This window comes from Phoca vitulina, unplaced genomic scaffold (assembly GCF_004348235.1).
Source record: "Phoca vitulina isolate PV1807 unplaced genomic scaffold, GSC_HSeal_1.0 scaffold26, whole genome shotgun sequence".
Taxonomy (NCBI): Eukaryota; Metazoa; Chordata; class Mammalia; order Carnivora; family Phocidae; genus Phoca; species Phoca vitulina.
The window spans coordinates 8,020,486-8,044,729 of NW_022589729.1; the positions used below are offsets into that span (position 1 = coordinate 8,020,486).

General features: G+C 34.4%; 1 protein-coding gene across 1 annotated transcript in view; it reads right to left on the bottom strand.

The window, feature by feature from the left end:
- Window positions 1-24,244, bottom strand: part of SPATA17 (spermatogenesis associated 17) — a 173,754-nt gene that overhangs the window by 43,195 nt on the left and 106,315 nt on the right. The window contains exon 9 of the mRNA XM_032422499.1: window positions 8,025-8,160. Coding sequence (XP_032278390.1) covers window positions 8,025-8,160 — 136 coding nt within the window. The remainder of the gene's footprint in view (window positions 1-8,024; window positions 8,161-24,244) is intronic.

Below are 24,244 nucleotides of genomic sequence, written 5' to 3' on the forward strand. Positions count from 1 at the left end.
CCAAGTTGTTTCAAGCAACAAACATGGATATTTAGCTATTTATTTAACATCTCTTCTTGGACGAATCAAAGTCATCTCAATCTCAAACGTGTATAAGATTGAGCTCAAGATTTCTTCCCTGCAATTACCCCCAAAATTCTGATCCTTTTCTTTTCCCAATCTCAGTGAATAGTATCACTATAAATTCAGTTTGTCCCTTGCAGAAACTTAGGAGTAATCAGTAAACTTCCTGTTTTCTTACTTTACACATCTAATTAATTTTCAATTTTAACACTATTTGTATTCTTAACAATTCTAAAATTAATTCACATCTCTACAAATTTACTGCCACTCTTCTAGAACTATACATTTCTTTAGGGCAGTTTGACAATATATAACAAAAGCTATAATAATACGCTAGCCTATTATCAAAAAGACAAGGGATAAGTGTTGGTGAGGACATAGAGAAAAGGGAATCCTTACGTATTGTTTGTGCGAATGCAAATTGCGACAGCCATTATGGAAAACAGTATGAAGTTCCTCAAAAAATTAAAAATAGAACTACTGTATGGCCCAGCAATCCCACTTATGGACACATAATTAAAGGAAAGGAAATCACTATCTCAAAGATATATACACCCTCGTGTTCACTGCAGTTAACTCACAATATTCAAGACATGGAACTAACCTATGTGTCCACTGATGGATGAATGGATAAAGAGAATGTGATAATGTAACACACTCACTCCCGCCACGCACAGGAATATTATTCAGCAATAAAAAAGGAAATTCTGCCATTTGAGACAACAGGGATGAAGTAAGTCAGAGAAAGACAAATATTATATGATTTCATTTATATATGAAATCTAAAATAGTCGAACTCATAGAAACAGTAGATTAGTACCCAGGGATTGGGGCGGGGGGGGAGATGAAGAGATATTGGTCAAAGGGAGAAAATTTCAGTTATAAGATGAAAAAGTTCTGAAAAACCAACATTGCTAAGAGTGTATATTTTAAATGTTCTCACCACACATACACATAGAAAGGTAATTCTATGAACTGACAGATGTATTAACTAATCCTGTTGTGGTAATCATTTAATAAGGTATATGTGTATCAAATCATTATATTGTACACCTTAACCTAAAACAATATTATACATCAATTATATCTCTATAAACCTGGAAAAATCCAAAAAATTAGAAAAAAAATTAATGTGCTAGCCCTCTATATCAGTCATGGTTCTCCAGGGAAAGAGAACTAATGATGAAAGATGACAGATAAATAGACAAACCGACAAGAGTTTTTTAAGGAATTAGACTATGCAGTTATGGAGACAGGCAAGTCCAAATCTGCAGGGTAACCTGGCAGGCTAAAAATGCAGGCAGGAATTAATATTATAGGCTTGCGGCAGGATTTCTTTTCCAAGAAACCTCAATTTTTGCTCTTAAGGCTTTCAACTGATTGGATCAGACCCACCTACACTAGTGAGGGTCATCTGCTTTGCTTACAGTCAACTTATGGTAGATATTAACCACATCTGCAAAATACCTTCATAGCATCACTTAGATTACTGTTTGATTAAATAATGGTACTAATGCCTAGTGAAACTGACACATAAAAGCAACCATCACAGCCCTGACTCAGAAATTTCACTTTCCAGATTGCCTGGGTCACTCAGTTGGTTAAATGGCCGACTCCTGATTTCGGCTCAGGGCATGATCTCAGGGTCCTGGGATCGAGCCCCATGTGGGGCTCCAAGCTCAGCGGGGAGTCTGCTTGAGATTCTCTCTCCCTCTGCTCCTCTCTCTTGTGCTTGTGCACGTGCGTGCTCTCTCTCTCCAAAATAAATAAATAAATCTTAAAAAAAAATTTCACTTTTGGGAATTCATTAGGGCACAGATGTATGTGTAAGAATGTTCATTGCAGTGGAAACGCTCAAACATTATTATTTAGTGTGATTTGATAGAAGCCCACCTAGCAGGACAAATAAATATCCCCTTGACTTCTTCATGCCAAACCTGCAAGCATAGCCAAATGACACTGGAGTAAGTACTGTTAATGCTAACTCTCACGTTCATATAATCCTTCAAACACTTCCGTGATTTCTAAGATCAAAGTCAGCCTCTTTCTAAGACATCAAGAATATTTACTAGCTATATTTCTAGTCATTTTGGGGCTCTTCATTCTGGGAAACCTCCTCTTTTGCCAAGTCAGATAAAGACATCACCAGGGGGGTCACAGAAATAAATTAAAGTTATGATCCTATACCTAGGAATGACGGCAAAAGGTCTAGAAGCCTAAAGTTTTCGCTGATATGTTAACTCAGTTTCCAACAACAACTACAACAAAATAAATTGAGGCATTTAACGTTTTGTTCTTTTTTTCTTAAATTAAGGCTAAGAGTTTAATTGCAGAGAAGTGCAGATAACATATTCCAAGATTTTTGTCAGATGAAGAATTTAATTCTTGTTATCTTAGATTAGTAATTATGCAGAGAAGACTGGCATATGTTGAATTTTTAGAGGCAAACTTAAAGAGGAACTCTTAATAAAGTTCAAGAATCATATTGGGATCAAAAACTTCCAAAAGAATTTTATAGACAAGCTGTTAAACCTCTGGCTGTCAAACAAAGACTCTGTCCTACACCTACAGCTGCACATCTAGGGTGAGCACCTTACCAGGGGTGATGGAAATCTTACAGATCTCAGAAGGAAATGTTTGCCATAGTCTCTTTAGCGCTCTACAGTTACTAATAATCTGGTGGAGAGATCTCTCAATCTCAGACTTCACTGCAGTTACAAAATAAGTTTTTCTTTTTAATGGCTTACCAGGCTTTATGAAAATGTGTTCCATTATGTTTGTTCATCACTCAAATGTAATATTTTAGACTCAAATGCAAATTAAGCCCTTAGGTTAATAATCATAAACTAATACAGTCAGATCTAATCTACTGAAAATCTTGGATACATCACTGCACATATTATTTTCATCCACAAGTTAAAATTCAAATCAGAAATCCTTTGTAAAAGTATAACTGAAAATTACTACACAATATAATAAATCTATCAGAAAAAAGGGGGTGGTTAAAAAGCAAAGGTAGTGCAAATATACATATCTTAACATTATTCTATAGGTTTAATATTATTTTGATAAATAATATTTGGCTCCATCCAGTTTTCTAAAGTACGTAATAGATATATATAAATATACACATATGCAAATGCACCTACAGATCTATAATAAAAATTATTTAAACTTATTATTTTCCCTGAAGCATAGTGACCTCAAGAAGACTGATACAAGGGTAATCATAGAAAAAAAAATTGAAGAATTTCAGTCCCTGGTGTACTGTGAGAGAGAAAGAGGAAAAAAAAAAACCAAAACACTTAAACTGAATACTTGATTATTGAAGGCCATCCTCATAAGCAAAATATTTTCCCTCAATTACACCTAATTATTTAATTGTTTACATTTACTAATGAAACGAAACAACACAAAACAAACAACTGTAAGGGGCTGTTTTTCAGCAAGTGCATAATCATCAATCAACATGTACAGAAAGATTCTTAAAATCATATGAAGCTGGTCTGTTTAAATAGAAAGGCATATTTTATCCCAATCAATGCATAAAAGTAAAATTATCCATAACTGAGGCATGTTTCTCTGCTGTACAGTTCAGCTGTAATGATCCCCACACACTGCACTTGCACATCAATTATGATAATCATAATCACGGTCGTTAAGCTGAATGTTCATTATTATCAGGATGCTGGTGACAGCAGATTCAATCACCGGGTGCCATGGGCAAGCAGTCCCAGTCCCACCCAAGCTTCTGCAGACAGCGATGTGCCACATTAAATCTATGATGTGCTCCACATCCCACTCCATTCCAAAAGCCGTAGACGGTAAAGGTCAACTTTATGTTCTGTGCAATATGCTTAGGTTCTCTAAATTAATTCTTTGGAGTACTAGATATTTTTATGCTTTGTGGCTTATGAAATCCTGTTTAGGACCAAAATGCATGTGAAAATAACAAAAAAGGGCTGCCCTAATGTTGTAATTCACCTACAATAAGCAGATGAAGAAAGGCTCTAGCAACATGAACCATCTTAAAAGCCTCTTCCTGAATTCTGCAAACGTGGGAAAACACGAAATAGTTCCATTAAAATCAGTTGTCTAAAATGCATATGAGAACTCATTCCAATTCAGATAAAGGCCTTGGACTATTATTTCTGCTTCAGTAAATATGAACATATGTGAATGTTTTGACAACCAAAAGGATGTTTTTACTATACTGAATTTTTGTATTGTCCAACTCATTTAAATTTACCCAAATAGATTAAATTAATAGTGAATGACTGGTATATGCTCCCTATTGAATTTCACTTCTATTTTAAATATTGGTATCAGCACAGTATAGAGTTTATAAACACAAATTATTTACCTGAACTTAAAAAGTTTTATCATTTAAGACACAGGCCTACAATCTAACAACTTGGGGCATTTTACGAACAGATTAAAGAAAGGTGAGTAAGGAAGGGAAGGAAAAATAAACTAAGATGAAAACAGAGAGGGAGACAAACCATAAGAGACTCTTAACTCTAGGAAACAAACTGAGGGTTGCTGCACGGGAACTGGGTAGGGGGGTGGGTAACTGGGTGATGGACATTAAGGAGGGCACTTGATGCAATGAACACTGGGTGTTATATGCAACTGATGAATTACTGACCTCTACCTCTGAAACTAATAGCATAGCATATGTGAACTAAATTGAATTTCAATAAAAAATTTTAAAAAAGATATAACTTAAGTTGATTAAAAGTTATCATCACTAATTACATAAAAAAAGAAATGTGATATGTTTTATTACATTTTTTATTACAGATTTCCATGCTTTTAAGAAAAATCATATATGTTATTTTTCATTACTGATTTTCATACTGCGAAGAAAAAACTGTACTATTGGTTCTCCCTTTGTTGACCTTCTGATGTCTTTGTACAGTGTTTTTTGAGTCAATAGCATTAAAAATAAAACAAAAATATTTAAACAATATTTGATATTTAACTGATTTAATGTGAATGTGATCAGAGAAAGAGTATCTAACATTTGATTTTCTCTCAACTGATACCCTTTATCACTGTGTAACAAATGATTTGAAAATTATAACCTCCAGGCTTATAGATGATAGAAGAAAAGGAAATTCTCCATGTAGATAATCTTAAAACATGATGGAAAAGGTGGAGAACAGGAACCAACTATATTTAATTGAGCTGTTTCTTGGCTGAAATCAATTTATTGCTTTCAACTAAATGTTATATATAATTTAAATGTTTGTAAACAGTCCATCTTCCCACAGAAGAAGCATAAAACCAGGTCAGCCTTTCTTCTTCAATATTTTGATCTTAATAACTCTAGCCTCCCTAAAACTATCCTTACTCCACTAATAATGAATAAATTGTGGCCTCCAACTTCAGTAATCAAGAAACTAAGTTTTTATTGGACCCAATTCTCACCCAAATGACTTAACATCAAATCAAAATATAAATTATGTCTAATAGTTGTAAGATTTAACATATAAACAATAAAATGGCTACCTCTCTATCGTGCAGATTACATTAGCCACACAGAAGGATAATTTGTTTATTTAATACGTTTATTTGAAGAGATCAGAAAGTAGGAAGAAATAAGAAAGAAGGGAGGGAGGGTGGGAAAAAAGGAATTTCAATTTGCATTTAGTATTTTTCTACATGCTTTTATGTAGGGTTAAGTGGATTCATGATTTATTAAGACTTAAAGAATCCAGGGACACCTGGGTGGCTCAGTCAGTTAAGCATCTGCCTTCGGCTCAGCTCATAATCCCAGAGTCCTGGGATGGAGTCCCACATCGGGCTTGCTTCTCCCTCTGCCTGCCGCTCCCCCCTGCTTGTGCTCTCTCTCTCTGTTAAATAAATAAATAAAATCTTAAAAAAAAAAAAAAGACTTAAAAAAATCCCTATACTTTTCTCTCTTAATTTTCGGGGTCTACAAGAACAACTATTTGTCATTAACTTGTTAGGTATGTATACTTTCTAAAAGTATGGAGGGGCACATGATTCTTCAAAAGAACAAAATAAACTTTTTCTCTTTAGTGAGTATCCCAAAGTCTCTATATTTCCATGAAGTTGCTTACTTCTGTAAGATAGATGCATATTCTAAAATATGTTAGAATGTATGAGGTGAACCTGTCATATAAAACCAAAAAGTAGGGTGCCTGGGTGGCTCAGTTGGTTAAGCGACTGCCTTCAGCTCAGGTCATGACCCGGAGTTCCGGGATCGAGTCCCGCATCAGGCTCCCTGCTCAGCAGGGCGTCTGCTTCTCCCTCTGACCCTCCCCCCTCTCATGCCCTATCCCATTCTCTCTCTCAAATAAATGAATAAAATCTTTTAAAAAATAAATAAATAAATAAATAAAAATAAAATAAAACCAAAAAGTACTGTGTTATTCTAGGAAAGAAACATTTGCATAAGGATCTTATTTACTCGGAAATAGCTTAGTGTCCTGAGGTAAATCATTTATATTTAAAGAAACGAACACTTCCTTGAATTAAATAAAATGGTGAGGGGGCATAAAAGCAAAAAATGTTTATGTCAAATAGCAAATGAGATGTAGATCACATTATGCACATTCAAAATATGAAATTAAATAGTTTAAAAATTATATTTAGCTTATATTCTGAATGGTTGCATATCAGGTAAAAACAAATGCCAAGAATAACATCGTCACCAGTATTTAGGTTTGTCAATCAGTGAGCCAAATTGAACTACCCACTGTACCTATTCCTTATGATGTGGAATTATTATTTAGTATTTTAGATCATTTTTTTAAGAAAGAGGACTTAGCAGGTGGAAAAGAAAAAGGTACTTTCTAAAGTATCTGTGTTACTCCCCAGTGACTAACCTTCGGTAATCCCCTATTTACAATGTCCTAAAAAAAGACTTTTTCTTAGAGTTTGGTAAAATAAAGATATCATTTTTCTTAAGGGTCTAACATGTGTCTTCCTCTTGAGTAATGAGGATATGTCTGCAACTTTTGTTCTCCTCTTCATCTTTGCCATCCACAAGCTGAAATTCCTGTCACTTACCATTGCTGTAATGGTTTCCTTTATTTTGTGAGCACAGACACTGTTCTCATCTAAGATCACTTCCCCCTATTTTTATTTCTAAAATATAACCTTTACTGTATTTACCTTTTAGTAACGTGTCTTAAATCCTTTTGGAAGGAGGCTGTGTGTAAATGAGTAAATCCTCACTGACAGACTATTAATAGAACCAATACCATCTGGTATACCCTATGGAACTCAGTGGCTTTAACCCCTTTCCAGAATGTGACTTACAACATCATTTTATCTGCGTAATTATTTCTATAAATAAGTTATAGTTTCTGTTAGATAACAGGCTTAACATGTAGTAAGAACTTTACTTTTACATCACATTGGTGTAAGACACTTTGGTGTTTTCCCTATTCAGAAAATTTTCTCTAAATGCTAATAAATGTAACTCTGGAATCAATAAATATTTGCTTTCTTCTTTTCTATATCATTCATATATATATATATATATATATATATCACATATATCTCTATCTATTCCTATCTATATATCTACCTACCTACCTACTTATTTACTATCTATCTATCCACAAACACACAGAGATTGAGAGAAAGCAATCAAGCGCTGATCTCCATGTCTTGAGAGCTTGACTATTCTGTGACCACAGATTCAAGTTTTGGCCCTGGTTGGCTTTGGCAAAGCCATGATGCATGCCATAGGTCATTGGGTAGCTGAGCCATTACACATAAAAACATATAACACTAAAAAACGAAAACATAAATCTCTTACTGCCTAGAGAAGTCAGCAGGGCCATCTTTACATGAAATAGCTATAAATAAGTTTATAACCACGAAGGTGTTAACTGTAATGAGAATATTTATATTTGTTGTAATCAGTGTATATGTTTAGCCTTTCTAAAGGAACATTATTTTTTAATATTGCATTAACTTACCTTGTCACAGATCCACTTCTTAGGATTTTCATCTCTAAAATGTTGACTTCCATAAGAATTGGGACCATACTTGCTTGATGAATGCATTAATGGGATGTACTTTTTATTTTTATGGTAGGAAGAAAATGGCAAAAACCTGAAAGAACATTTAAGTGATGTTAATTTTATTTCTGTAGACATTTGATTAAAGGCATTAGAATTTAGAGAAGTAGTAAAGCGTAGTGAAAATAAAACATGGCTTGGAATCAGAATACCTGGATTCAACTCTAACCTCTGCCACTATCTCTGTTACTAACTTTTATGAATTTCATTTCTTATTCAGCAAAAGGAGATACTAAGACTTTTTTTAACAGAATTTTTATAAGTCTCAAATAGTTTGGAAATATAGAAAATTTTAAAGAATAAATTTATCAATTAATGATGCCAAATAATTCAAAATTTACCGTGTAAATAAAAATGTTAATTTAAAAATGGCATCCAAAAATGAAAAGGAGGCCCAGTATAGGAAATTCTCATTGAAATGAGTTTTCTTCAAAGTTGTTTTCTTTTTTTTATTGCGGTATAATGGACATACACGATTATATTAGTTTCAGGTATACAACATAATTTGATATTTGTATATATTGTGAAATGATCATCACAAGTCTAGTTAACATCCATCACTATACATAGTTATCTTTTTTCTTGTGATGACAAGTTTTAAAGATTTACTCTCTTAGCAACTTTAAAATATGCAATACAGTATTATAAATTATAGTCTCCATTATACATCTCCATCTGTACATTATGTCTGAATTATTTACTGATTTTATAACTTGAATTTTGTACCTTTTGACTCCCTTCCCCATTTCACCTACCCAACACCCGTCTCTGGCAACCACCAATCTGTTCTCTGTATCTATCAGCATTTTTTTTTAAGATTCCACATATAAGTCAGATCTTATGGTATTTGTCTTTCTCTGTCTAACTTATTTCACTTGGCATAATGCCTTCGAGGTCCATCCATGTTGTTAAAAATGGCAAGATTTTTGTTTATGGCTGAATTATATTCCATTGTATACAACACTTTTTCTTAATCATCCACTGATGGACATGTAGTTTGCTTCAACCCATATCTCGGCTGTTGTAAATAATGTTGCAATGAACATGGGGGTGCATATGTCTTTCTGAGTTAGTGTTTTTGCTTTCTTCAAATAAATATCTATAAGAGGAACTGCTAGATCATATGGTAGTTCTAGTTTTAATTATCTGAGGAACCTCCATACTATTTTCCATAGTGGTGGCACCAATTTACATTCCCACCAACAGTGCACAAGGGTCTCCTTTAGTCCATATCCTTGTCAACACTTGTTATTTCTTTCTGATACTAGCCGTTCAGACTGGTGTAGTAGGGTGATACCTCACTGTGGTTTTGATTTGCATTTCCCTGATAATGAGTGATGTTGAGCATCTACTCATACACCTGTTGGCCATCTGTATGTCTTTTTTGTAAAAATGTCTAAGTCCTCTATCCATTTTAAAATTAAACTGTTTTTCTTTTTGCTATTGAATTGTATGAGTTCTTTATATACTTAAATATTAACCCCTTAACAAATATATGATTTGCAAATATTGTCTCCCATTCAGTAGACTTTTCACTTTGTTGATGGTTTCCCTTGCTGTGCAGCTTTTTATTTTGATGTGGTCCCACTTGTTTATTTTTGCTTTTGTTGCCTTTGCTTTTGGTGTCAAATCCAAAAAAATCATCACTAAGACTGATGTCAAGGAGCTTACTGCCTATGATTTTCTTCTAAGAGTTTTATGGCTTCAGGTCTTACATTAAAGTCTTTCATCCATTTTGAGTTAATTTTTGTGTATACAATAAGATAGTGGTTCAGTTTCATTCTTTAACTCACCGAAATAATGAAGGCATTTTTGGTAGGGGTTATGAATAATGGGGTTTTTGAGTCAAACAGACTAGTATTCACATCTTAGCTTTGCCCTTGCTACCTCTGTTCCCTTACAGAAGTTACTTGACCTCTATGAGATTTCACTTCCACATGGGGTTGTTGTAAGGAATGAATAATTTAGTATATGCAAAGCTTAACATGGAGGCTGAAAGAGCAAATGCCCAATAAATAATGGGGGTGCTAAAAGTAGAAGTAAATGTAGAAGTAGCTTGTTGCCATAGCCATCATTATCATTAGCATTAGCATTATTATCTTAATGTGTTATCATGATCAACATAAAAGATCAAAATTTTAAGACCCATATAATCGTTCACGGACCAGCTAAGATTGTGATAATACTTTTAGTGTAATGTGGTGAAATGCTTAAATTCCTCACCAGAACCCTCTGAAATAAGAGTAAAGAAATTAAAAAAAAAAAAGTTATAAACCTATAAGAAGAAAGTGGAAAAGAGAGGAGAAACAGCAGGTGAAAATACCAACAAATTTTTGCCAGGTGAAAAGCTGATAGGAGATTCAAAAAACTGAAATCTCAGTTCCAGAAGAGGGAGAGGCCAAAGGGGAAGGGCCATTTTTGCAGAACTCCAGTGAAGCTCAGTAACAAAAGCTACAGTTATTGCAGAAAGTGAGAGTGAGGGATAGAACTGGAAACAGATTAAAAGTCTGTGCAAGAAGTAAAGAAATATTCACGTTCCTCTCCTAGGCCATGCATCCATGAGAAGAGCCTTTTCTCAGAAACTTTACACCAGAGAGCTCTGGTCTCAGGGGAAGCAGGCACAGGCCAATGGGAGGCACCGAATGGGATATATGATTTTATTTATTTATTTTTTTATTATGTTCAGTTAGCCACTGTATAGTACATCATTAGTTTTTGATGTAGTGTTCAATGATTCATTAGTTAGGTATCTACTCATTGAACTCTTCCCTTGCTCGTATCTATGTGAACTGGCAGCTGGACTTAAATATTTCATTCACATGAATGCATCTTCTCAAAAAGATACTGGGAGTGCCCAGAGAAACAACTTCACTATCGACATTTGAAGAATTCTTAATTAAAAGTCGATCAAAAAGCTACTCTCACGTACAAATATATTTCTAGTCTGATTTTTAGAGTCTCCTTTAATATGAATCTAAGAATGGATTACCAATTGGGGAAACTACCAACATGAAAGAAAGACACAGATCTAAACACAAAAGATAATCTGGAGGAAAGAGATTTAATGAAGGAAACAGGAGTAAACCTCAAAAATTTTAATTAATATAATCGAAGAGGATATGGTGCTAATGAAGTTGGAGTTAGATGCTGTTTTAAATAAAAGAAACTAGAGAAAGAGATCTGGGCAATAAAAAATATATATCTAGTGAAATGAAATATTCTGCTGAGAAGAATATTCTGAAATTCAGGCTTTGAAAAAATAAAGTTGAGGTTCAACAGATTTATTGACCCCATAACCGTATGTCAATATTTTCACATATATTATCTCATTTAATTAAGACAAGGAAGGTTTTTTTTTATTATCTCAGTTGAACTGAAAATTTGATTCTTTGCCATGATATTCATAAATTTGTTTAAAAAATAATAAAGGAAAGCAGCATTATTTCATTAATTTTAATGCTTCTCTACAATTCCTTTTTAATGTTTTTTTTCCTTTTTAATGTTTATTAATAAACTTCTTTTTAATATTTTTCCTAAGAAAACATCTCTAATACTATTTAAAATATAAAAACAAACATAACACAGAGCTTTGAATTACACAAAATTACACAAGCATGTATTACACACGCTCCTGGGAAAAGAGCTCTCATATAAGACAGATTATGGTCCTTCCAGTGCTAATTTGCACATGGGATGGACATCACACACACACAAATTAATGTGGCCCCAATGTCCCTGAGTATACAAAGGGGGTGCTGTGAGCCGGCTGCTGAACTTACAGTTTTTATCACTTCTGAATTGCATTTTAATAGTACATTTTTCTTTTGTGTCTGAACAAAATTTGCTTTCTCAAGGGAATGGATGGCTGAGGAGACAAGGCTGAAAGACTAAGTATTTTCTTGTCCATGAGTTAATTTTACTTTCATTCAGCCATAATGTTTCACTGAAGTAACATGTATATGTACATATGTGCATATATAGGTATATATATTAAAAAATTTTAGATGTTTTATAAATAATTTTCAAATATTTATCTTCAGATTAGGAAGAACTCATTTAATTCTCAAATAGGATTTGCTCTATAAAAGTATAAATAGCTATGAAAACCCTATAAAACCAATTTAGTTTATAAGCAAACTTTTAGATAAATACCATTTACTTTTTTAAATGTTATCTTAACAGTTTTTTTTTTTTATTTTTTTTTTTTTTTTTTTTTTGACAGAGAGAGACACAGTGAGAGAGGGAACACAAGCAGCAGGAGTGGGAGGGGGAGTGGGAGAGGGAGAAGCAGGCTTCCCGCAGAGCAGAGAGGCTGATTTGGGGCTCGATCCCAGGACCATGGGATCATGACCTGAGCCGAAGGCAGACGCTTAATGACTGAGCCACCCAGGCGCCCCTCTTTTAACAGTTTTAAATATATTTTCAGATTTACCTCATACTTGCAGTAATTTCTTTTCAATTAGCTGGATACCATATTAAAGAAGATATGGGTTAGCTTATTATTTTATAATCTCATCAAAGATTCACATCTGGAAGAAATTCTAAAATATAATGTGGAGATACAGTGGCTTCATGAACACATCATTACATGAATGTGTGGGCAGTTAGGGAAGAATTTGTAGAGGCCTCAGGAAGCAAAAATTGAAAATAGTCAATTAGCTTCAGGGAAAATGGGTTCACTGCAAATACAAAGTCTTTATACTTTGAGTATTAATATACTTAATATTATTTTCCAAATAAGAAGACTAATGAATTATACTTACATTTTTTTCCTCTTATAACTCCCTTTTATCCCCCCCTTTTTATAGTCTAATTATTGCCACTCATAATTCTAGGTTTTCCTCCAGTCTGTCTATTTCACTGCCAAATAACTGAAATCTGCAAATTATGAAACCCTCTTGCCTACTGATCCAAGCCTATCTTCTTCAGCCCAGCTATCAGGCTTCTTAGAATGCACCTGGATCTGTTCGGTCTCCTACCACTCCCTGTCTGCCATTCCACTGATGCCATTCTCCTGTCTTTCTTTCTGTCTTTCCATCCTACCTCTGCCTTTGCCCATGCTCCTCTCTTCCTGATATGCTGATCCATACACTGCTCATCTTTCAAAATCCAGCTTAACACCCAGTTTTCCTAGGCAGCTTAATTATCCCACTGCAGTCCACACTGATCTCTACTGTCTTAATAATATTCATTCATTAAACAAACATTAAATTAAGTGCTTTTATATATTAAGCATTTTGAAAAACACTGAGATAGAATGATGGAAGATACCTAAAAGGAATTCACCTTAAAGTAGGGAGTGGAGATGAGACAACACAGAAGAATGTGTTAAGTTTTCTGACAGACGTACACACAAGAGGCTACTAAGGCACAGAGGAAGGTTTATGTTTGTATATGCATATGTGTTCATAATATGCATACGTTTTGGGGGGTTATTGGCAAGGAGTTGGGAGATGGGACATAGAAAAGTTATCTTTTCAGACTGTGTATGCAGAACTCAAAGACAAGTAGTTAGTCAAGTTAAGAAGCTGGTAGAGGCTATTTTAGACAAAAAACATATACAAAGATATGGAGGTGAGTTAGAGCATAAAAAGGAACGCTGAAAGAACTGAAAGGGGTTCAACACAGCTAGAAACTGGATTCTTTATACAGGAAACAAAGTAGATCATGTAGAGTCTTATGGTGAAGACGACTGCATGGTAAATAAGGAGAATATATATATAGTTTTATATTACAGATCTTTACACACTACAAAACATCTGTCTTTATGTTTACATTTATATAAATTTTGACTGCTCAGGAGGATAGTTATGCAAGCCATGATGGATTCTAGCTAGGTAAATCATCCCAAAATGGACATGGTGATAACAATTTAGAGATGCCAAGATACATGCCTATGGGAACACATCTCAAACACCAAACTTGCCCTAGATCAGCTCTCTCTCTATTAAATGGCTCTTAGTAAAATATATGCATTAACACAAGGCAAGATAAAGGGACACTTTATTCAGGATAAAGGCACACTTTATTACAAGTTAGGAATTCGGTTCCAGACCACAATAAATTTTCCAATGAGCTATGCAAAAGAATGCAAATAAGTTTTTTTGCTTAGGCCAAAGGCAAGAGAAATAGTAAACCAGAGCAAGACAATATCTAACCTGAGCTGTAACAAATGGGTCAGACCTCATTAGACATATATGGAAATTGAAGAAGAGCATGCAAGTCAGGGACTGGTATGAGTAGATACCTCTTACAGAGGTAAGAGCTTGGAACACACATGTGGGGTCTTTTAAGTGTGTAGCTAATTTGCTTGGAAAATAGAAAGAATGCTTTTCATAGGGTGCATTCTGGTTCCTATCAGAACAGGCTAAGCTTCAACAGTTTTATCTTAGTTAACATCTGTAGGAAATATTGTCCCAGTGACTTTATTCTTTCCTCGCAAATACTATTGCCAAAAGGGGGCTCATCATTTGGGCTCTAAGCTGATCCTCTCCCTGAGAGGCAGACTTGACCATAGCATTACAAAGGCTAATAAATCCTGGGGACCAAGGTAAGGTGGCCGATTACCACACTGCTCTCTTTAAACTATGCTGTTAAATCAGATGCTTTGTGATGCTTTGATACCAAGACATGTCTGACATTTTCCACCTTTTATTGAAAAAAGATATTTTTCTTATATATGAATTATAAAATAAATACAGGACTCTTACATAATAAGTGACTATCAGATCTAATTTTTCATGTGGAAAAGGGAAACAAAAATACTTCTACATCATCCCAGATTGGTTATAAAATAATTTAGTCTTCAAGTTTTTAAAACCTCCTACACTTTATACACAAGAAAAGTAAAGTGATGAGATGATGGCATAGCAAATAAGGTCTTATGAATTTTACTGTCTTAATATTTGAGTAATTGAACTTCATATGCGCAAGCAGTAGTTTACTTCTAACTTTATTAAGAGTTACTCTAAGATAATATCTTGATCATGCACTACTGAGGTAATAAATGACCAAAGAATCTCTCAGCAAATCAATTACAGTTTTATCTTATGTACAACACAGAGTGGGAATCATGCCATTATTTTTTCTTACAGCAATAATGGTTGCTCTAATGTTTTATTTTTATTTTTTTAATTTTGGGGGGGTTGGTAGCAGAAGTATAGATATGCTCAAAAGATCACAAGCTGCATTAATAAAGATCTTAGTGTATGAGCAGCCCCTCCCAATCATTAACAACACTGGAAGGACAGACACTCCCTAATGGGGATACAGGAGTGAGTGCTAGAATTCATCCCAGGATCTTTGCTTAAAAGGCATGTATTTAAAATACTTGCAAAAAAAAAAAAAAGGAGCAAGGAAAAAAAAAAGGGAGCAAGGGTTCAGAGCTTTGTAATGTTCAAAATAGAACAGTTATTTAGTTGTAGGTAAATAAAGTAAAATAGGAGGGAAAAAAATCCACTATGGGCTAATTAGGGAAAGGCATTTCCTTTACTTCCAGAGGGAATTCTCTCTAGTCTACAAAACTTAATTTGACAAGCAAAGACAGCTATGTGTAAAAGTTTGGAAAGAGGTGATGAAAGAACTGAAAGATTAAACATGAATCAAGCAAGTTGATTTAATCTAATAAACCAATCAACAAATAATTTTCATGTTATCTTAAAAGTACACCTGCTCAAAAATGAATCTGTTAGACTTTAATATTACAATTGTTATTATAAAATAGAAAATAGTAAATTTAATGTTTTGAGGGCTGAGTTATAACCAGTTCATTTCTGGTCTCATCAGATGACTCAGTTCTCATTAACCAATCAGAGCTTTTTTTAAAAAAAAGATAAAGCACTTTGATAAAACACATAATTGGAAATATGCAAATTATTTTGTCAATTACATTTTGAGACATGTTTTAGATTTGTAGTGTGTATAATTAATAATGAATATTGAATTAATATAATGAATAATGAATGCATATCATTTTGCAATATATGTAAATGAAATCACTATGCTGTACATTTTAGGCTTATACAGAACTATATGTCAATTATGTCTCAATACTGAATAATTTTAGCTCTACTAAAACACCAGGTTAAGTGACTCAGGTCTGATTCATAAAAAAGGGCCATTAAAAAGCTGAATATTTTTCCTTTAAATACAGAATAATCTAAATTTTAGAATTACTTTAGCAAATAAGACTTTTTTACTACGTTCAATATGAGAAATAAAGTATTTTCATTGTAGGTATGAAGAACCCAAATTTCCAGATAAACCTAACATATAACTCATTAATATCAATAGAAAGCTCTCAAAACATAGTCCACTGCTCTATTAAGATGTTTTAGTCTACTAGAATTTTGGTTGAAGAGACGTTAATGAAATAAGCAACAGACTGGGACAGGAAATAGATGGGCTTCATTTGTGGAAGAAGACAGCTTTCACTGAGATTTTAATGTAACCATAGCTCTAAGTGTTTAATACATAAAGTATTTTATACTTAGAGTGGAATTCATAGCAGAAATTTAAAACTCATGAACTATTTAAGCAGCAATATCAATAACACAGGTCTCTCCCCCAGGGTAGAGACAGAAATGTAATATTTAAGGAACGCAAACGGCAAGACTATCTGTTCAACTAGACAGTAAGCTTATATTGCAAGCTTCTAAATTTAAATGGAAAGACATATTTTGCCCTTCTTCTTACATTTTTCTTAGCTTAAGAAGAATAGAACTCCCAGATATATTATTATTATTATTATTATTATTATTATTATTAACAATCTCAATGCTGACTCAGTAATTTCATTACGGCTATGCAACAACTTTCTGACATATGTTTTGCAGAGTTAACCTTTCTCTAGTTAATTGTGAAAAACCTTTAAAAAAATATCTCTGCTAAAAGATACTAAATTTAAATGTTCCAGCTAAGTAACAGTTACACAGGCTCTTCTTTTAGGCCATTTATATCAGATGTTTTAAACTAACAAAGATGCCAGTATAGCTAAAACGGCTGAGCTCAGATATTTTTAGGACTTGTATAATTGATATAAAGAACATATAATTATGCATGTTAACTATACTAGAATTAAAATGAAAAACTTAATAAAAAAGAACATATAATTAAGAAGGAAAATAAGGCTGTGGGAAAACACTTGTACAAATTATTGTTAAGAAGGTCTAAGGAAAAAATAAGCTGAAACTAAAAAAAAAAAAAATCGTTAAGGAAAATCAATTATTCTTTGTTAAGTAATATTCCAGAGTAGCATATTCCAAACTATGGTCTGTGGATGAGGAGATTTCATGGCCAATTATATTACAACTATATTATTAGATCTACAAAGCCAGGAGATCTCTGTCTATCTTGTTTATTGCTCTGTCCCCAATGCCAAATATAGTGCCTGGCACATGATGTAGTAATATTTGTTGAATGAATAAGTAAATAAGTTTGCAAAATACTATAGATTATATGTTCCTTCTTTGAAGTTCACACTAAATAAAAGTCTATTTAAGACTGAGACTATAAGACTACTTAAGACTGTAAATGCCACAAAAAAAACCAGTTTAACTGTTTTAAATATAACTTTTCCCAAATTTATTTGACAGAAAACCCATGAACATTTTCCAGACTAGCATTTTAAGAGATACAGTTTGGAAAATAATATTGAAAGTAAGAGAAAGAAAAACAGAAGCATAAGACCACTTATTACTGGGACTAATAGGGTAATGTTAATAAAGATCAAAGAGAAATCACAATGGAACTCATTTTCTTTTGCTTGATTTTTCTTTCAATGAGAATAATTTTGGTGGGTGATCAGACAGATTAGGACAAAACAAATCAGACTTAGTTTAAGCTCAAGCTCAGTATGTAAAAAAAAAAAAAAATTGATACTTACCATTTGTCAAGCATTATACTCAGTATACTGCATAAGTCATGGGCTACGCTCCTGAGGAGTTTATCACCTAGAACGAGGGTCTCCAATATTTTAATCTAGAAGGGCTAGGTAGGTAACACCAGTGAGTTAGATGTAAAAACTAAGAATGTAAACTTCAATTATTGCCATGTAAGAGTGTGGGCCCACTATTTCTAGATCACCTAGCATTTAATATAAGCTGGAAAATCTGAATTTTCAAAAGATTTAATTACCATTTTTATTTACTTTTCAATTAATTTAATTTTTAGAAAATTGTAGGATCCAAATATAACAGACCTGGAGACTGTATGCAACTCAGAAGCCACTAGTTTGTAACCTCTAATTTAAAATTTACATGGAGCATCTAGCACTTTCAATGACTTCAAGGGCTCTAGCCAAAATATATCTCAAGTTACTGAGCAGACCTATGGATGAAATGCAAATCACAATCAGTTATTCTTAAGAAACTGTGACTGTACCAGTGTTCCAAAATGTATTTAAAAGCAGAAGAATATAGATTCTACAATATATAGGTGGCTTAATTTGATGTTTATTTTCAGCACAATTCTAAAGTGGAATATTCAAATAAAATTTTAGAAAAATTTTATATACACACATATATAAATACAGAAAGAGATGTATATGCATATAGACATAAATATCACCATGGGTAAGAGTAAAATTTTAGATATATGCCTGAAGTTTGGCAAAGAATTGGAAAGTTCTTTTATGATATCCTGAAGAATATGGGAGAAGTAAGAACTAGCTGATATTTAAAGAAGAAAGCAAAGCTATCAATGAATGACTTCCCAATGGCCAAATCTAATATATTCTTTTAGTTCTCACATGACTTGACCTCTGCATCATGCTGTTCATCCAGTCCTTGCAGTGAAATTTCTTTTCTCTACATCTGCACAATATCTCCTGGTTCTCTTCCTTGCTTTCTCGATTTCTTGACAGGCTTACCATTTTCTGCCAATACACTGAGTTAATGATGCTTATCTTAACCAGAACTGTGAATTAGAATCACTGTGGCATATATCTCAAACACATCTGCCTACTGAGTCAAAATATCTGTGACTTAGGAAGGCATATGTATATAATATTAAGCCTCAAGGTGATGGAGATGAGCAACCTAATAAAGAACCATGGTCCTAACATTAAAGCAACTCCCAGAAATCTGTACTTAATCTTCTCGCTATATAGTTTCGCCCTAGGAGATTTTTCCACCACCAAGGTTTTAACTATTTCCTCTACAGTGATGATTTCTAAATCTTTATCTCTATATACAGTGTTTTTATTTGACTCAAGACTAATATTTTCAAGGACTCTGAAAAACAAACTGAGGTTCTAGAGGGGAGGGGGGTGGAGGGATGGGTTAGCCTGGTGATGGGTATTGAGGAGGGCACGTTCTGCATGGAGCACTGGGTGTTATGCACAAACAATGAATCATGGAACACTATATCTAAAACTAATGATGTAATGTATGGGGATTAACATAACAATAAAAAAATTAAAAAAAAAAAGACTAATATTTTCAAATGTTCACTAGGAATATCTACCTAGATGCACAATAGGAAAATTAAACAGAGCTGCCCCCAAATTAAACTTATATCCAAAACCTCCATCCTATCAAACCTATAATGCTTCTTATACAGACATACTTCATTTTATTACACTTTGCTTTATTGATCTTTTCAGATATTGTGCTTTTTACAAATTGAAGGTTTGTGGTAACCCTGTTCTGAGCACGTCTATCAGTGCCATTTTTCTAATAGCATTTGCTCATTTTTTCTCTCTGTGAAACTTAGGTAGCTATCACAATACATCAAACTTTTTCATTATTTTCATTATTCATTATTTTCATTTTTCATTATTATATTTGTTACAGTCATCTGTGCTCAGTGGTCTTTGATATCACTATTATAATTGCTTTTGGGGCGCCATGAACTATGCCCGTCCGTATAAGACAGGGGACTTAATAAATGTTCCATGCGTTCTGACAGCTCTGCCAAACTGGCGTTCCTCCATCTTTCCCTCTCCCTCTCCTCAGGCCTCCCCTTCCCTAAGACACAAAAATATTGCAGTTAGGCCAATTAACAATCCTACAATGGCATCTAAGTAGTCAAGTGAAAGTTACAGTCACATGTCTCTAAGCTTTAGAAATGATAAAGCTTAATGGGGAAGGCATGTCAACAGACAAGACAGGCCAAAAGCTAGCCTCTTGCTCCAAAAAGCTAAGTTGTGAAGGCAAAGGGAAAGTCCTTGAAGGAAACTGAAAGTGCTTCTCCAGTGAACACACAAATGATAAACACATGAAACAGCCTTATTGCTGATATGGAGAAAGTTTGAGTGGTCTGGATAGAATTATCGAACCAGCCACAGCATTCCTTTAAGGCAAAGCCTAATCCAGAGCAAGGCCCTAACTCTATTCAATTCTGTGAAGGCAGAGAGAGGTGAGGAAGCTGCAGAAAAAAAGTATAAATCTAGCAGAGGTGGGTACGTGAGGTTATGGGAAGAAGCCATCTCCATAATATAAAAGTGTAAGGTGAAGCAGCAAGTGCTGGTACAGAAGGGATAGCAAGTTATCCAAAAGATCTAGCTAAGATAATTAATGAAGGTGGCTGCATTAAACAACCGATTGTCAATGTAAACAAAATAGCCTTCTATTGGAAGAAGATGCCATCTAAGACTTTCATAGCTGGAGAGAAGTCAATGCCTGGCTTCAAAGCTTCAAAGGACAGGCTTACTTTCTTGTTAGGGGCTAATGCAGCTGGTGGCTTTAAGTTGAAGCCAGTGCTCATTTACCATTCCAAAAATCCTAGGGCCCTTAAGAATTATGTTAAATCTACTCTGCCTGTGTTCTGTAAATGAAACAAAAAAGCCTGGACAGCACATCTGTTCACAACATTAAAGCCCACTGAATATTTAAGCCCACTGTTTAGACCTACTGCAAAGAAAAAAAGATTCCTTTCAAAATATGACCACTCACTGACAATGTATCTGGCCACCCAAGAGTTCTGATGGAGATGTACAAGACTAATGTTGTTTTCATGCCTGCTAACACAACATCCATTCTGAAGCCATGGATCAGTGAGTAATTCTGACTTTCAGGTCTTATTTAAGAAATACAATTTTGTAAGGCTGCCTTAGATAGTGAGTCTTCTAATGGATGTGGGCAAAGTAAACTGAAAACCTCCTGGAAAGGATTCACATTCTAGATGCCACTAAGAACATGCATGATTCATGGAAAGAGATCAAAATATCAACATTAACAGGAGTTTGGAAGAAGTTGATTCCAATCTTCATGGAAGACTTTGAAGGGTTTGAGATTTCAATAGAGGAAGTACCTACGGATGGAGTAGAAATAGCAGGAGAACTAGAATTACAAGTGGAATCTGAAGATGTGACTGAATTGTGCAATCTCATGATCAAACTTGAACAGATGAGGAGTTGCTTCTTATGGATGAGCACAGAAAGTGGTTTCTTGAGATGGAACCTACTCCTGGTAAAGATGCTGTGAAGACTGTTGAAATGACAACAAAGGATTTAGAATACTACAAAAAGGTAGTTGATAAAACAGTGGCAGAGTTTGAGAGGACTAACTCCAATCTCTCAAGAAGTTCTACTGCAGGTAAAATTCTATCAAACAGCATCGCATGCTACAGAGAAATCGTTCCTGAGAGGTAGAGGTAATTGATATGGCAAATTTCACTTTTGTCTTAAGATATTGCCACAGCCACCCAACCTTCAGTAACCGCCCTGATCAGTCAGCGGCCATTAACACTGAGGCAAGACCCCGTAACCAGCAGAAAGATTACACCTCGCTGGAAGCTCAGATGATGGCTAGCATTGTTCAGTAATAAAGTATTTTTATTTTTTATTAGAAAAGAATGCTTTATTAATTATCCTTATAGATTTAAATTTTTAGAGCCTTTAGAGTATTTGTTTGTCTCCAATTTTTATTTAAATCCTAGTTAGTTAACATGTAGTGTAATATTGGTTTCAGGAATAGAATTTAGTGATTCATCACTTACATATAGTAATAAAGTATTTTTAAATTAAAGTATGGACATTTTTAGAAATAATGCTGTTGCATACACTTAATAGACAACTTACAGTGTCAAAATAACTTTCATATGCATTGGGAAAACAAAAAATTCATTTGACTTGCATTATTGCAATATTCACTTTATTGCATGGTCTGGAACCAAACCTGCAATATTTCTGAGGTATGCCTGTATGTTTCCCTTAGTCAAGTAAGGACATCACCATCTGGCCAATCAACTCAGCCAGAAGCCATCAAGTCAAGGCACTAAAAGGACTCCCTGCCTGGCAGCCCTCAATCTGAAGAAATACTTGTTCATGGCCCTGTTCCCATAAAACACTGCATTTGATATAGTGTAACACACCCTCCCCAAGATCACAACTGTGATTTATTTATATACATTTGTATATTATGTTTTATGTTTATATATGTTAGTTTTCTTTATATGTTAATTTAACATATCCATTACATTAACACATATTTACTATTTATTGTGTTCCAATCCTACCACTTACGTGGGCTAGTTCGATTTTATAAATTGAGCAAAACAGATTCTCTTTCAGGAATCTGAACTGAAAAACAGAACTAGCTGTGGGTTCTAGAGCTGGAAGGTTATACTACATCAGGCCTGGAACAGCCAGGATAACTGAGTGTAAGCTGAAGATTTATGAGAAATACACTACTAGCAGATAAAGCTAATCAGCAGAAAGAGGATAAGAGGCAGAAATGCAGAGAAAAGCAGAGATGACACTAGAGAGGGAAACCATGCCCCTGCAGCCCCCAAGGTCACTTTAGTCCAGTTTCTCTTTGGTTCCTCATATTTCTATAAGAGTCCTTACTCTATCTTTTCAAACACACCCTTACCCTTTACAGTTACCTTGAATGGATCTTTGTCCTTTGCAGCTAAGGAAGCTCTAAGACAGTGATTCTAAATGTATCTGTGCCTTTGACCACACCATCCACACCCTATCAGACTGTTCCCTAAATTTGGTTTAGGGTTTATAGGATTCTACCTATAAAGCTGTCTGTCAACCTTTCTCTTCCCCTCCACTACCAACGTCCCTGTTCTACTACAAGTCCTCTTTATCGCAGACTTGGGACTATGGTAACTTAGGTCCCCTAACTGGTCTTTGTCACCACTGACTCCCAAATCTTAACCATGGACAGAGCTAGTATAGAGTGATATTTTTAATCTATCTGACCCCCTCACTCCAGTGATGGTTTTATACCGCCTTTTATATGGTAAAGTCCAAATACTTTATCATCGTTCACATGGCCCTTTAGACTCTGGCTCCACCTGGACTTTCCAACTCGTCTCTGCCCCATTTCATGAGGTACCAAAGCCATGAGCTGAGCTTCATAAGATACCTCAGGAGGCAAGCTGAAATCCTCATAAGCTATGCACTTTGTAACACAGAGATGGCTTTATCCAGGCTACCTCCTCTCGCCACTCTCCTTGCTCTGTCTGGCAAACTTCTGTTTAGGCTTCAAGTTTCTTCCGACCCCAACACACTTTTTAAACACTAAACTGAAACAGGAAAATCCAGGCTGTATAAATGCCATACCAATATAAGAATGTCGAATATGGCACAAAATGACTCGACTTCTTTCAAAAGAGAAATTCCATGTACCTCATCAACTGACCTAAAGTCGATTGGCAAAACTTTATCTAGCATATATTAAGGCGTTGTATTAAGAAGAGTGCATAGAATCTGATAATACCAAACTAAAAGACTACAAGTGTCTTTTTATGACTTGTTCAATTACATACACCAAAAGTGTATTTAATATTCTCAGGATATCACTAAAAGTATTCCAAATTATCACTGTTAGGTTGATGTTATAAATATTAAACTTCTTTAGCCTTAGATGTCTATAGAAACAGAATTCTAGTATTCTGTGGTCATTTATTTAAAAAAATCTTTTTTTTTTTTTTTTTTGGAAATAGTGAACAAAACAAGAGCACAGTTCTCACTGTAGAGCCAAAGTAATAAAGGGCTCTTTTGTAGACAAATTCTAGAACTTCTTAATTATACACAGGCTTATTATCTGTATCTCCAGTGTTATAAAGTACCAGAACTTCATTAGAAAAATTAAGCTGGAAAAATGAAGGCAGCACTTTGTAAATTTCCAGTGGAAATTAGCTGGGAGAGGCAGAGGAATACTGGA